The sequence below is a fragment of the Phocoena sinus genome, chromosome 16, assembly GCF_008692025.1.
Source record: "Phocoena sinus isolate mPhoSin1 chromosome 16, mPhoSin1.pri, whole genome shotgun sequence".
In the NCBI taxonomy this organism is placed as follows: domain Eukaryota; kingdom Metazoa; phylum Chordata; class Mammalia; order Artiodactyla; family Phocoenidae; genus Phocoena; species Phocoena sinus.
In genome coordinates this window covers 21,341,803-21,353,846 of record NC_045778.1, presented here as the reverse complement: position 1 = coordinate 21,353,846, position 12,044 = coordinate 21,341,803, and the positions used below count along the sequence as shown (strand labels likewise).

Below are 12,044 nucleotides of genomic sequence, written 5' to 3'. Positions count from 1 at the left end.
TTACTCAGATGACAGAGTAACCACTTAATGAGCACCAACAGCATAAACTGCAGTGGACCACAGGGGTTATGTAACCCCGTCAAAGGCACCGCCAGCGCAGGCAACAATCTCTACGGAAGATGATACACACATAAGGCTGGGAAACATCTACGTTGTATCACGTTAAATAGGATTATGAAAGTAATCACACATACACATACATGTACTCTACTGCTTGATACTCTTCAGCGGCCTCAGGCTTAAATCCACATTCCTATTCCTCAGTATAGCAGTCAAGGCCTGTCACAGGCCAGCCCCTCTCCAGGCCCTTCATGCCACTGCCTACCTCCCATTCCATGCTCTGGCTGTGCTCGGCTGCTTGTGGTTCCTCATGTGCGCCATGCCCAGGGACACATGCCCTCTCCCCACCTCTTCTTAGAAGGTGCTTCTTGGGCTTCCCTGGTGGCGCAGTGGTTGAGAGTACGCCTGCCGATGCAGGGGACACGGGTTTGTGCCCCGGTCCGGGAAGATCCCACATGCCGCGGAGCGGCTGGGCCCGTGAGCCATGGCCGCTGAGCCTGCATGTCCGGAGCCTGTGCTCCGCAAGGGGAGAGGCCACAACAGTGAGAGGCCTGCGTACCGCAAAAAAAAAAAAAAAAATGTGCTTCTCATCAAGCTAACATCTACTTATTCTTTCCATCTTAGTTCAGGCATCACCTTCTCCTGGACACCTATGCACGCGTGCACACATGCATGGGACTCTTGGTCAGCTGTCCTTCTATCGCTCCATATGATTCTGTATCACTTACTTGTCCATCTGACTCCTAGTCTATGAGCTCCTTGAGATCAGGGCATGAGCCTTTTGTCCCTCTGAATCGTGTGTGCACAGGGCCAGGCACACAGTAAAGGCTCAACGCATACCTAACAAATGACTGTGCGAGCACGGAGGCCCAGCATGGAGCGCTCCAACAGCCTCGCGACTTCAGATGCTTCGCAAAGCGGGATGCTATTAAAGAATCAAGATGTCTGGGAAGGGATAAGGGGAAGGTGCAACTTCCCTGATTGTGGAAAATATCTTAAGCAACTTCAATGTGAGCTTTTGCCTGTTCTTCCCTGGGTCTCCTGACACAGGTGACGTTAGTGCCCAGCCAGAGGTTGGGAAACCTGAGCCAGTCAACAAAGCCAAAGTGAGCAGTGGACTGTTCACAGCTGAAGACCCAGTGGCCCTGAAAAATGAGGTGACTGACCTGAAGGCTCCCTGAAACTTAGCAGCAGGGTTAGTTCCAAACTCAGGCATCGGAATCCCAGTTCAGGGCTCTCTCTACAGCACTAGGCACCCTTTGGATCTGAGGTAAGGCTCAAAGGGCTGTGGACCTGACTAGCACCAAGGGTCTTACATAGGACAGGAAGCACACGACAAAAGGACAGAGATCTTGAACATAAACATGTACCAGACCAGCAATAATCAGCACAGGTCCCAGCGGAGATAGGCTATCGAGAGAATGAGAACCCAGAGACACATTTTCTTCTCCCTCCGTGCTAAAGATTCCCATGTATTTGTTGCCTTCCTGACTTTGACTCTGGACAAGGCGCAGGCTGAATGCCTCAGGTACCTTATCTTCAAAATAACCTGCAAAGCAGCTATTAGATCCTGATTTGTACCTATGAAGACAATAGAGCAGAGAGGGGTAAGTATTTAGCTCAAGGTCCCAGAGCTAGTAAGTGGCAGGGCAGGAATTTGAACCTGAGTTTTCTCTACTAACCAAAGTGGCTTTGCGTGATCAGGAAACTTTAAACTACAGCTTGCAGTGACTCTTCAAGTCTCAGTTTTGCTGTCTGCAGTTGAAGATGATTCTGTGCTGGTGTTCTTCAGTAGTGATCCATGTGAGATCCACAGGGGTATTTAAGAGGCTCAGTGCATGGTACAATGAAAGAAGGAAGATGACCGTGTTTTAAAACAAACTGTCTGGAGCTGACCATCAAACTTTCTGGGCATTCATCCCTCAGCCAGCAGCAGAGGTAAGAACGGAAGTGTCTGAAACTCAAGAATGACTCAATAGTTTGCTTTTCCTTGGAGAGCAACAGACATGTAAATATACCCAGTGCTGGAGACTCTACTCATGGCAGACATGGGAGAAACCGAAGAGCACCCATCTCAGGCACCCAGTAGAGGGAACAGCATGCAAAGACAGCCTATGTGAGAGCCCAGTTTGTTCAGAACACAGCACCCAGGTCTGGCTGAAGGGAAGTGTGATGGTCAGTCTTATATGTCAGCCTGGCTAAGCTACAGCTCCCGTTATTCAATCAAATGCTAACCCAGGCTTTGCTGTGAAGCTACTTTATAGATGTGATTAAAGGTTATAATCAATTAACCTAAATAAGAGAGATTATTCTACATAATCTAGGCTTCCATCAGTTGAAAGGGCTTAAGAGCAGAACTGAGGCTCCCCGAAAGAAGAAACTCCACATATGCCCAGCGGCCTTGGCTTGTACCTGTGAGTTCCAGCCTGCCCCTCCTGATGGCCAGACCTACAGATTTGGGACTTGCCTTGCCAGACCTCACAATCATGCAAAGCCAATTCCTTGTAATAAATCTCTTAATACATATCTCACACTGGTTCTGTTTCTCTGATTGATCCCTAACTGATATAGGAAGACAGGCACGTCTCAGAAGGTGGGGATAAAGGGGAAGCTCAAGCTGGACCTGGATTAGAAAGCCCTGCAGTGCATGTTAAAGGCTCTGGACTTTTCCTGAAAAGATAAGGGGAGAAGCAGAAGGGATTCCAGCAGATGAAGAGCAGAATCAGATCTGCATTTTAGATGCTGTGAGTCTGTCTCCCTGTAGGATGGTGAATGAACTGGAGTATACAGGGCAAGACAGGAGGTGGCACCACAAAAAGGGAGGAAGCTGGAGCCATAATTCAGGTAGGAAATGGTGAGATCTTGGTTGGACAAAGGCCTAGCAGTGGAAATGGAGAGAGAGGGGTAAGTTTGAGAGAAACTGAAGAGTTCAGCCTCGTAGAACTTGGTGACCTACTGGCTGGGGATGAGGGAGAGGGAAGAGGACTCCAAGCTGATTTTCAGGTTGATGGCACTTTTCATCCCGCTGGACCTCAACGCTACATGGCAGCAACTAGAGGTGTCGTCTCTCGTGCACCAGCTGCCAAATCAAAACATGAAGCCAAGGACACTAACTACCCAGATGCTACATACAGATCACCCAGCTTGATAACAAGAATATGCCTACAAGACACCCTGTTGTGAGCCCTTTGGCTCTTTTAGACTGAATCCTTCAGCTGCCCCTGTGCAGAATAAGGTAAAAGGCAACATCTGGCAGAACAAAGCCAGAAAAACCTGGCTGGAAAGATCCTGGGTAAGAGGAGGGAGGTGAGAGCAGGGGCATGGTCAGAGCAGCTGTTTCTGCCATTTCCCAGACCGTGGAGTAGACCAAAGTCCTGGTGGGAATCTGATAGCCTCAGGGAGAGAGTGAGTGCTGGAGCTCTGGCTGGTGAAAAATACCAGAGCTTCCACAGGAACCCTGGGAGAACTGGTGGTGAACAGAGAGGAAGACAAGAAACCCAAGCAACACCACCCACATTACAGCTTTGACTCCATTTCCTGTCTGCAAAATGGGCAGAGTTATTCCACTTACCACCAAACCGGAGAAAAGGGATAATCAAGCTAGAAAAGACTTGGAAAAATACCAAGGTCTGTCTGGGAGAAGGAAGAGATGGAACAGAGGCATTTGTTTTAGTGACTGGCTAAACGATCTTGTCATCACCATTAGTTTCTTTATGGTCATGACATTTTTTTTTTTAACTTTTTATTATTTATTTTTGGCCGCATTGGGTCTTCACTGCTGTGCACAGGCTTTCTTTAGTTGCGGCGAGCAGGGGCTACTCTTAGTTATGGTGCACGGGCTTCTCACTGCGGTGGCTTCTTTTGTTGCGGAGCACAGGCTCTAGGCGTGCGGGCTTCAGTAGTTGTGGCACATGGGCTCAGCAGTTGTGGCTCGCGGGCTCTAGAGCGCAGGCTCAGTAGTGATGGCGCATGGGCTTAGTTGCTCCACAGCATGTGGGATCTTCCCGGACCAGGGATTGAACCCGTGTCCCCTGCACTGGCTGGCAGATTCTTAACCACTGCACCACCAGGGAAGTCCCAGGGTCATGACATTTTAAAAGAGGAAAAGACAGGACCTAAAAACATTCATTAATGAGGTTTTGTTTCTAATAACGGTGGACAAGATGCTACTAGACTAACCCTCTTGAAAATAACCATAACCTTTGGACAAAATAGAAAAGCTTTTCCCTGAAGGTACTGAAAAGCAAACAAAATCAGGCATAAACCGGAGGGGTGGTCCTCTTGGAAGGAAATGGCAATGGATAAGTTTTCCATTTCTCTTTATAGCTCTTCGCCTAAAGGCAGGCTCCATCAGGAGCCAGGCCAGGAGGCTAAAACTTTGGTAGAAACCCAAAAACCAGTCTTACCGGCTTAAAGAATCTAAGGCCACTTTGGAGCAGCTACAACAGCAAGAAAGTGATGCTGGAAAGGACCGAGCCAAGGAGATGGAACCGCAAAGTCTGCGTATAAACTCAGTCTGACTCTATGGCTGAACTATGAACTATGCATGCAGAGGGCATAACCAGCCTACTTTAAGAGATTTTAGCTGCCATTTACTACAGGGGAAACAGAGTTCAGAGATTTGAGCCCAGCCACATTAAGTGCCTGATAAACAGAAAAATCAAACTCTACAGAGGAACATAACAATCCAGAGTCTGTAAAACATATCACTCATAATGTCAGAGATACAATCCACAGCACTAAACACAGAAACAGGAAAATGCAAACCATTCAAAAGAAAAGGCAGCCAATGAGACTGACCCTGAGATGACTGAGATATTAGAATGACAAGGATTTTTATAGAAGCTGGTATAACTATGCTGAAAGATTTTAAAAAGAAAACATACTTGTAATGAACAAATTGGAAATCTCATCAGAGAAACAAATTATTAAAAAATAACCAAATGGGATCTACCCAAGAATAAAAATATATGTCCACACACAGACTTGCAGCACATGTTCATAGCAGCATTATTTATAGTGGCCAAAAAGTGAAACCAACCCAAATAGCCATCCACGGATGAACAGATAAGCAAAACATGCTATATTCATACAATTAATATTATTCAGCCATAAAAATGAATGAAGTACATACGATACAACACAAATGAACCTTGAAAACATTATGCTAAGTGAAATATACCAGATACAAAAGACCACATTTACGTGTGATTCCATTTACATGAAATGTCCAGAATAGGCAAACTCATAAAGACAGAAGGTAGGGCTTCGCTGGTGGCGCAGTGGTTGGGAGTCCATCTGCCGATGCAGGGGACATGGGTTCGTGCCCCGGTCCGGGAGGATCCCACATGCCGTGGAGCTGCTGGGCCCGAGAGCCATGGCCGCTGAGCCTGCGCGTCTGGAGCCTGTGCTCCGCAGTGGGGGAGGCCACAGCGGTGGGAGGCCCGCTTTCCACAAAAAAAAAAAAAAAAAAAAAAAAAAAAAAAAGACAGAAGGTAGATTCGTGGCTGGCAGGGGCTCAGGCGAGGGGTGAATGGGGAGAAATTGCTAGTGGGTACAGTGTTTCTTTTGGGGGTAATGAAAACGTTCTGGAATTAGATAATGGGGATGATTGCACAACATTCTGAATATACTAAAACCCAATGAATTGTATACCTTAAAATGGTTAATTTTATACGTGAATTAAAAGGTAAGGTAAAAAACATTATGGGAAACTGGGTGATGAATATAAAACTCTGTACTATGTTTGCAATTTTTCTGTAAATATAAAATTACTCCAGGGACTTCCCTTGCAGTCCAGTGGTTAAGACTCTGTGCTCCCAATGCAGGGGGCACAGGTTGGATCCCTGGTCAGGAAACTAAGATCTCACATGCCTTGTGGCATAGAATAGAATAATTCCAAAATAAAAAGTTTATTTTAAAGTAATTCTATATATAATAGCATCCAAAAACATTCTTAGGAACATAAATTTAAAAATATATTCAAGACCTGTACACTTAAAGTACAAACCATTGCCAAGAGAAATTAAGAACACTCAAGCAGAGTTATACCATGTTCATGAATTGTTAAGATGTCAATTCTCCCTAAATAAGGGTGAACAATCATCCCAGTCTGCCTGGGATGGAGGGGGTTCTCAAGATGCAAGAATATCATTTCTAAAACCAGGGCAGTTTGGGGAAAACCAGGATGAATTTCTCATCTAACTTCAAATTGATCTATTGTTTCAATACAATCCCAATTAAAATCTCAGCTGTTTTTTTTTTTAGAAATTGACAAGCTGATTCCAAAATTTATGTGGAAAAAAAAAGAACCTAGAGTAGCCAAAACAATTTGGAGGAAGAACAAAGTTGGAGGACTCACAATATCTGATTTCAAGTCTTACTAAAAACTACAGTAAGTACGGTATTGGGTGAAAGGATAGACTCAAGATGAATGGAAATAGACCCTCACATATATAGTAAACTGATTTTCAACAAAATTACAAAGGGAATTCAATGAGAAAGGCTAGTCTTTTCAACAAATTGTCATGAACAATTGGACACCCATATGACAAAAAAAAAAAAACCCAAAACCTTCAAACTACAATTCATACCATTCACACAAATAACTCGAATGGATCATAGATGTAAATACAGAACCATAAAACTATAAAACTTCTAGAAGAAAACACAGAAGAAAATCTTTGGGACATGCAAATTAAAACTACAAGATACCACTATATACCCCCGGAATAGCCAAAATTAGAAAGACTGACAACATCAAATGTTGACAAAGATGTGGAGCAACCAAAAGGTCTCATTTCATGGGTAGGAGTGTAAAATGGTACAACCACTTTGGAAAAAGGTGTCCTAAAACTAAACATAACCTACTCAATGAGTCAGCAATTCCTCTCCTAAGTAAGGACCCAAAAGAAATAAAAGCTTAAAAAATGTGTACACAAACATTCATAAAAGTTTTTTCATAAGAGCCATACTGGAAACATCCCAGGAGTTCATCTAGGGGTAAATGAATAAACGGTGGTATATTAATAAAATGGGATTCTACTCAGCAATAAAAAGGAACAAATTAGTAATGCAACAGAGATGAATCTCAGAAACAGGACGCTGAGTGAAAGAATTCTCACACAAAAGAGTACATAGTATATGATTCCATTTACTTGAAGCTCTTGAACAAGCAAAATTAATTTACGGTTTAAAAAATCAGAATAGTGGTTACTTCTGAGGGTGGGGGAAGAGCTGACTGGGAAGGGGCAAGAGGGAACTTTCTAGGGTAATGGTAATGTGCTAAATCCTGCTGGAAACTTGGGTTACACTCATGTATATTACTTGAAAAATGCATAAAATGCTACACTTATGATTTGTGCATTTCAATAAATGCAAATTTCACTTTAAAAATTCCATTAGCTACTAAATCCAACAGAATGCCCACTGCCAATTCATGATAGGACTTCAGAAACAAGAATAGGAATTGGACCGTCCCCTCTTCTCAGCATCTCTACACACTCCCCTTGGACACTCCCCAAATCAGATAAGGATAAGTCCTTTGCCCAACTCTTGTACCATCAGGCACCAGGTACCCTTGAGCTGTTCTTCTCCCAAACAAGATCCCAAAATAGATTCTGAAATTTATGCCTAGTATAAAAGAGTGATTGGCCTCTACTCTTCCTGGGCACTTGTTTTTTGGGGTTTTTTTTGCAGCACCATGTGGCATGTGGGATCTTAGTTCCCTGACCAGGGATCAAACCCGTGCCCCATGCAGTGAGAGCACGGACTCTTAACCACTGGACGGCCAGGGAAGCCCCTCAACTATCCCCTCTTGAACTGAATATGAAATAAACAGGCCGACTCCGTTTTCTCCGAGAACACGTGCAACTCTAATTGAAAGATACATTAAAACATAGAAAAAAAACTAGAACAGTACCTAGCATATGAATACATTAATGAAGCAAGTATTTTGAAGAAGCCACAGGCTTTTTCCTGTTTTTTTTTGGCCCCGCTATACGGCTTGCAGGATCTCCGTTCCTCGACCCGGGACTGAACCCAGGCCACGGCAGTGAAAGCCCAGAATCCTAACCACTAGGCCATCAGGGAACTCCCCACGGGCATTTTTATCTTATTTCAATGAAAAAGGATGAAAGGCCACATTGAGCCTTTCATCTAAAGGAGTGGGGATACCTCAGCTATAAATTTCGAGGAACAAACTACTTTGGCCAAGTAGCCATCCCTCCCTTACCCCAGGAGGCCATCATTAACCTCTCAACTCCCCAGTGGGTATGGTCCTCTAGCAAGAACTGATTCACCCAAACAAACACAGGTGTCCCCCACCTGTACCACCTGCAGTGGCTCAGCCTGGGAAGCAGAGGACTCCCTCCAGCTTCCAGAGCTCAACCCTTTCATTTGTTAAGATCATTTGCTAATTAAAAAAAAAAGAGAGAAACAGAAAACACTTGAGGACTAGAGCACAAAAGAAGAGTTAGCTCCTGGTTATCCTGCTAAAGATCCTTTGTCCCCTTTTTAGGGAAATGCTGTCAGCCTGGAAACTATTTTTCTCATCAGAGTAAAGCTGAGGTAGAGAAAGTGAAGAGGGAAAGAAGAGACACAAAACATGGAGAAAACATGAAGTCCTGCAGACCTTAAATTCAGGTCTGTCCCTGGGGCTCCGGATGCTCCTGTCTGCTTGGCCACAGCGCTCCTTCCTCATATCTTATGAGGCCTCCATGAGCCCCAGGTCCAGAAGCCCAGGAAAAGGACCCGTGGAGCACAGTGGGTTTATAAAGCTGATGACCACCCCACCTCCCCTCCCTGCATTTTCTCTGAGCTGATAAGCAACACTCCCTATGCCCAAATGCTCTTATGTAGGAGTATGTGAGCCTTAAAAAACAAAACAACAACAAAATCTATAGCAAAGAGACCAAACTGGTCTGACCAAATTGATTCTTTTGTCTTTTTCTAGAATTTTGCTCTTTCCCACAAAGTAACAGCAAGAGTGGAATGAGAACCTGCAATAGTTCTCAGCTGCTCTTCCTTGCCTTCCTGGAAGCCCATTTTAGCCTCTGGAAGCCAATGATGCCAGATTTGGGAAAGCAAGCAGACTGAAACTTCCAGTTTCTTTGGGAGAAGTCAGCTCCTCCTGCCACCTTCTGGGACTCTTAAGATGGCCCAAGGGCTGCATTGATGCCTCCTCTCCTTTGATCTGACCCAAGGACCCCCAAGTGAGAGTAGTAATTAGCAACTCTATTCAAAACAAACCTCCCTCCCCATGTGCATCCACCGACTAGCATCAAATAAGATCTTTCCCCGTTTTGCTCCTCAAAATGTCCTAAGAGCTGGTTTTGTACAAATTACAGCTAAATGTCCAAATTCTTATCACGACTCTGTTAAAAACCTCAAAATCATTCCTGCCAAGAGCCCCACATCAGGGGAGATGACCCAGTGTAAAGACCACTGTACTGCACACTCCACAGACTACAGTGTCCATCACATCCTGAATTGTGCAATGAGGCAGCACTACCTAGTGGGTGGAGAATCAGAGTACTTGATAATACATTCACTTTGTCCACTGCATCTTTCAGATGGCAGAACACAGGGCCAACCCAGGAACCAGCATTCACCACTGCTGGCTGAACCCCAGGTGGCGGCATCACGGCTGCCTCTGGCTTAGCACAGGCCCTCTCTATTTCACCCTCAGGTCCAGACCCCAACCCCATCCACTCCCTCTCTGCAATGTACTCTATGCTCACCCTTTGAAAGGGGGTGGGGGAACCAGAGAATGCAACCACTAATTCAAACCAGAAAAACCCGAGGCCACAGAAGTGAAAAGAGTTTTTCATCCAGTCTGTCTGAAAGACCCCTTCCCCTTTAAGAATTTTGGCTTGGCTACTTGGCTCACCGCTGTCAGCCAGAAACCTATTTTCTTCACTCACTCCTGCAAATAAAAGGAAGTGAAATGTGTGTATGTGGCTTTGCAACTGAGCTCTTTTTTGTGCTTAGGGGAAGAAAGGTGGGGGTCAGGGGTAGAGGTACCACACAGAACTGGATGCATGGAGGTGAGAGGGCAAGGTGTAACCTCACTGGCCTGGGATGTGGAGACGTCATCTCTGACTAGATGATACACAACATCAAGTGCCTCATGCTACCCTGCTGCTTTACACCTGGGGACTAAAACAAATGTTTTTTATTTGCTGCTTCTTCTCCTCCCCCCTCTCCTAGGATGATTTATGGGCTGAGACAGAGAGGGGTTGCTTGGTAGGAGTCAAAATTTGGGGCTGGAACAACTGGTGACTTGTCAACAGCACACCATCAAATGGTCCTCACAACCCCACTAAATGCAGACAGAACCAGCCTGTGACAAGGAGCTGACACCCACCTGAGTTCAGTAGGTAACAGAGACCACTGGGCGGTGCAGTGGTTTAAGTTCTCAAATGAGAAGCTATTTTATCCAAGCAAAAAGCTGCTGTCTCCTAACAAATGGGCTCTCTGAAAAGACTGGAAAGGAGGAACTCTCTCTATCTAGGTAATGGGATGGGATGTGTCCACAGCGCCATTTGTTATTTCTTTTTCCCTAGCAGTTAACAACCCCAACCCCTTCCGCTAGGCCCTGATCCAAGACCACCACAGCATCCAGTACAGCAGGGCATGAAAACCACAGCCTGTAGTCCGCTCCCAGTCTGTCATTTGAAACAAACAAACAAATGGACTTCCCTGGTGGTGCAGTGGTTGAGAATCTGCCTGCCAATGCAGGGGACATGGGTTCGGGCTGGTCTGGGAAGATCCCACATGCTGCTGAGGAACTAAGCCCGTGAGCCACAACTACTGAACCCTGCGAGCCTAGAGCCTGTGCTCTGCAACAAGAGAAGCCACCGCAATGGGAAACCCGGGCACCGCAACGAAGCGTGGCCCCCACTCGCCACAACTAGAGAAAGCCTGCACGCAGCAATGAAGACCCAACGCAGCCAAAAATTAATTAATTAATTATTTTAAAAAGCCAGCTCACAATCGGTAAAATCTGGCCAGCCCCTGGTGCACCCTTCCTAAGCACCCCCATGGAGCCGAGACTGAGGCCCCTGTCTCCTGACCGCAACTCTGGCTCCCCGGGCCCAAAACCTCTCTGCCTAGAGCATCACTTTTGCAAGTAGAAAGTTCCTTCGACCAGGAACCTGTGCACTCCACTGGCTGAAAGAGTTGAGGAATGGAGTCACACTGGAGTCGGCTCAGGGCAGCGCCCAGGCATATCTTAGAGGCCGAAGCTCCTGTGTGCCAGAAGAGGGAATGTCTTAGGAGAACGGCCCTCCTCCAGCCACTCAGTCTGTCCTCCCAACCTCTCGGCCTCCACCGCCACCTCCCGATTCTCAGCGTTGAGCCTCGGGCGCACGCAACCCGGTGGCTGGGGCTCGGTCCCGCAGCTAGCGCGGAGCGCCCTCCCCTCTGAGCCCCACACTCACCCACCGCCCGGATGCGGAAGCCGCGCGGAGGGCGCAGCGCCCGACGGCACCAGGCGTCGCGCAGCACCTGCAGGCTGGCCGGAGGCGCGTGCACCAGCAGCACCCCGCGCCGCAACCAGCCCTGGAAGGCCAGCCGCGAGGCGGCGCGCGCCAGCCGCGAGTTCCAGAAGCAGCGTGTGTTGGCGCGGCAGAAGGCGCGAAACACCGCACGCCCGCCCGGCTCCTCCGCGCCCCCCGCCGCCTCCTGCGCCTCCAGCCTGCAGAGCACGAGCGCCAAGGAGCCCGGCGTCAGTTGCACGGGCCGGGCCATGCTGCCTCGGCGGCCAGGCCCAGTAGCCTAACGCATCGCCGGGCTCGGCAACCGCGCTGTACCGGTGGCTGCGGCCGGCGGGAGGGTTCAGCTTACTGCGCTCAGCGCCGGCTGCCGGGAGAACGGGACTCCAGGGGGCGGGGCCGATGTACGCGCCAGGCCGGGGGTGGGGCGGGACTCGCAGGCTGGGACGCCCACCGCTCTCCCCCCCGCAGGAGCCCAATAGTGGTTTC

General features: G+C 47.3%; 1 protein-coding gene across 3 annotated transcripts in view; it reads right to left on the bottom strand.

Moving 5' to 3' along the window:
* Positions 1–11,823, bottom strand: part of STOX1 (storkhead box 1) — a 51,338-nt gene extending 39,515 nt beyond the window's left edge. For 2 of the 3 annotated variants that reach the window (XM_032608506.1, XM_032608504.1), the window contains exon 1: positions 11,502–11,811. In XM_032608506.1, coding sequence (XP_032464397.1) covers positions 11,502–11,811 — 310 coding nt within the window. Of the gene's footprint in view, positions 1–11,501 lie in introns of all 3 variants that reach the window. The other variant, XM_032608503.1, reaches the window with a different exon arrangement.
* Between the last annotated feature and the right edge of the window lie 221 nt (positions 11,824–12,044).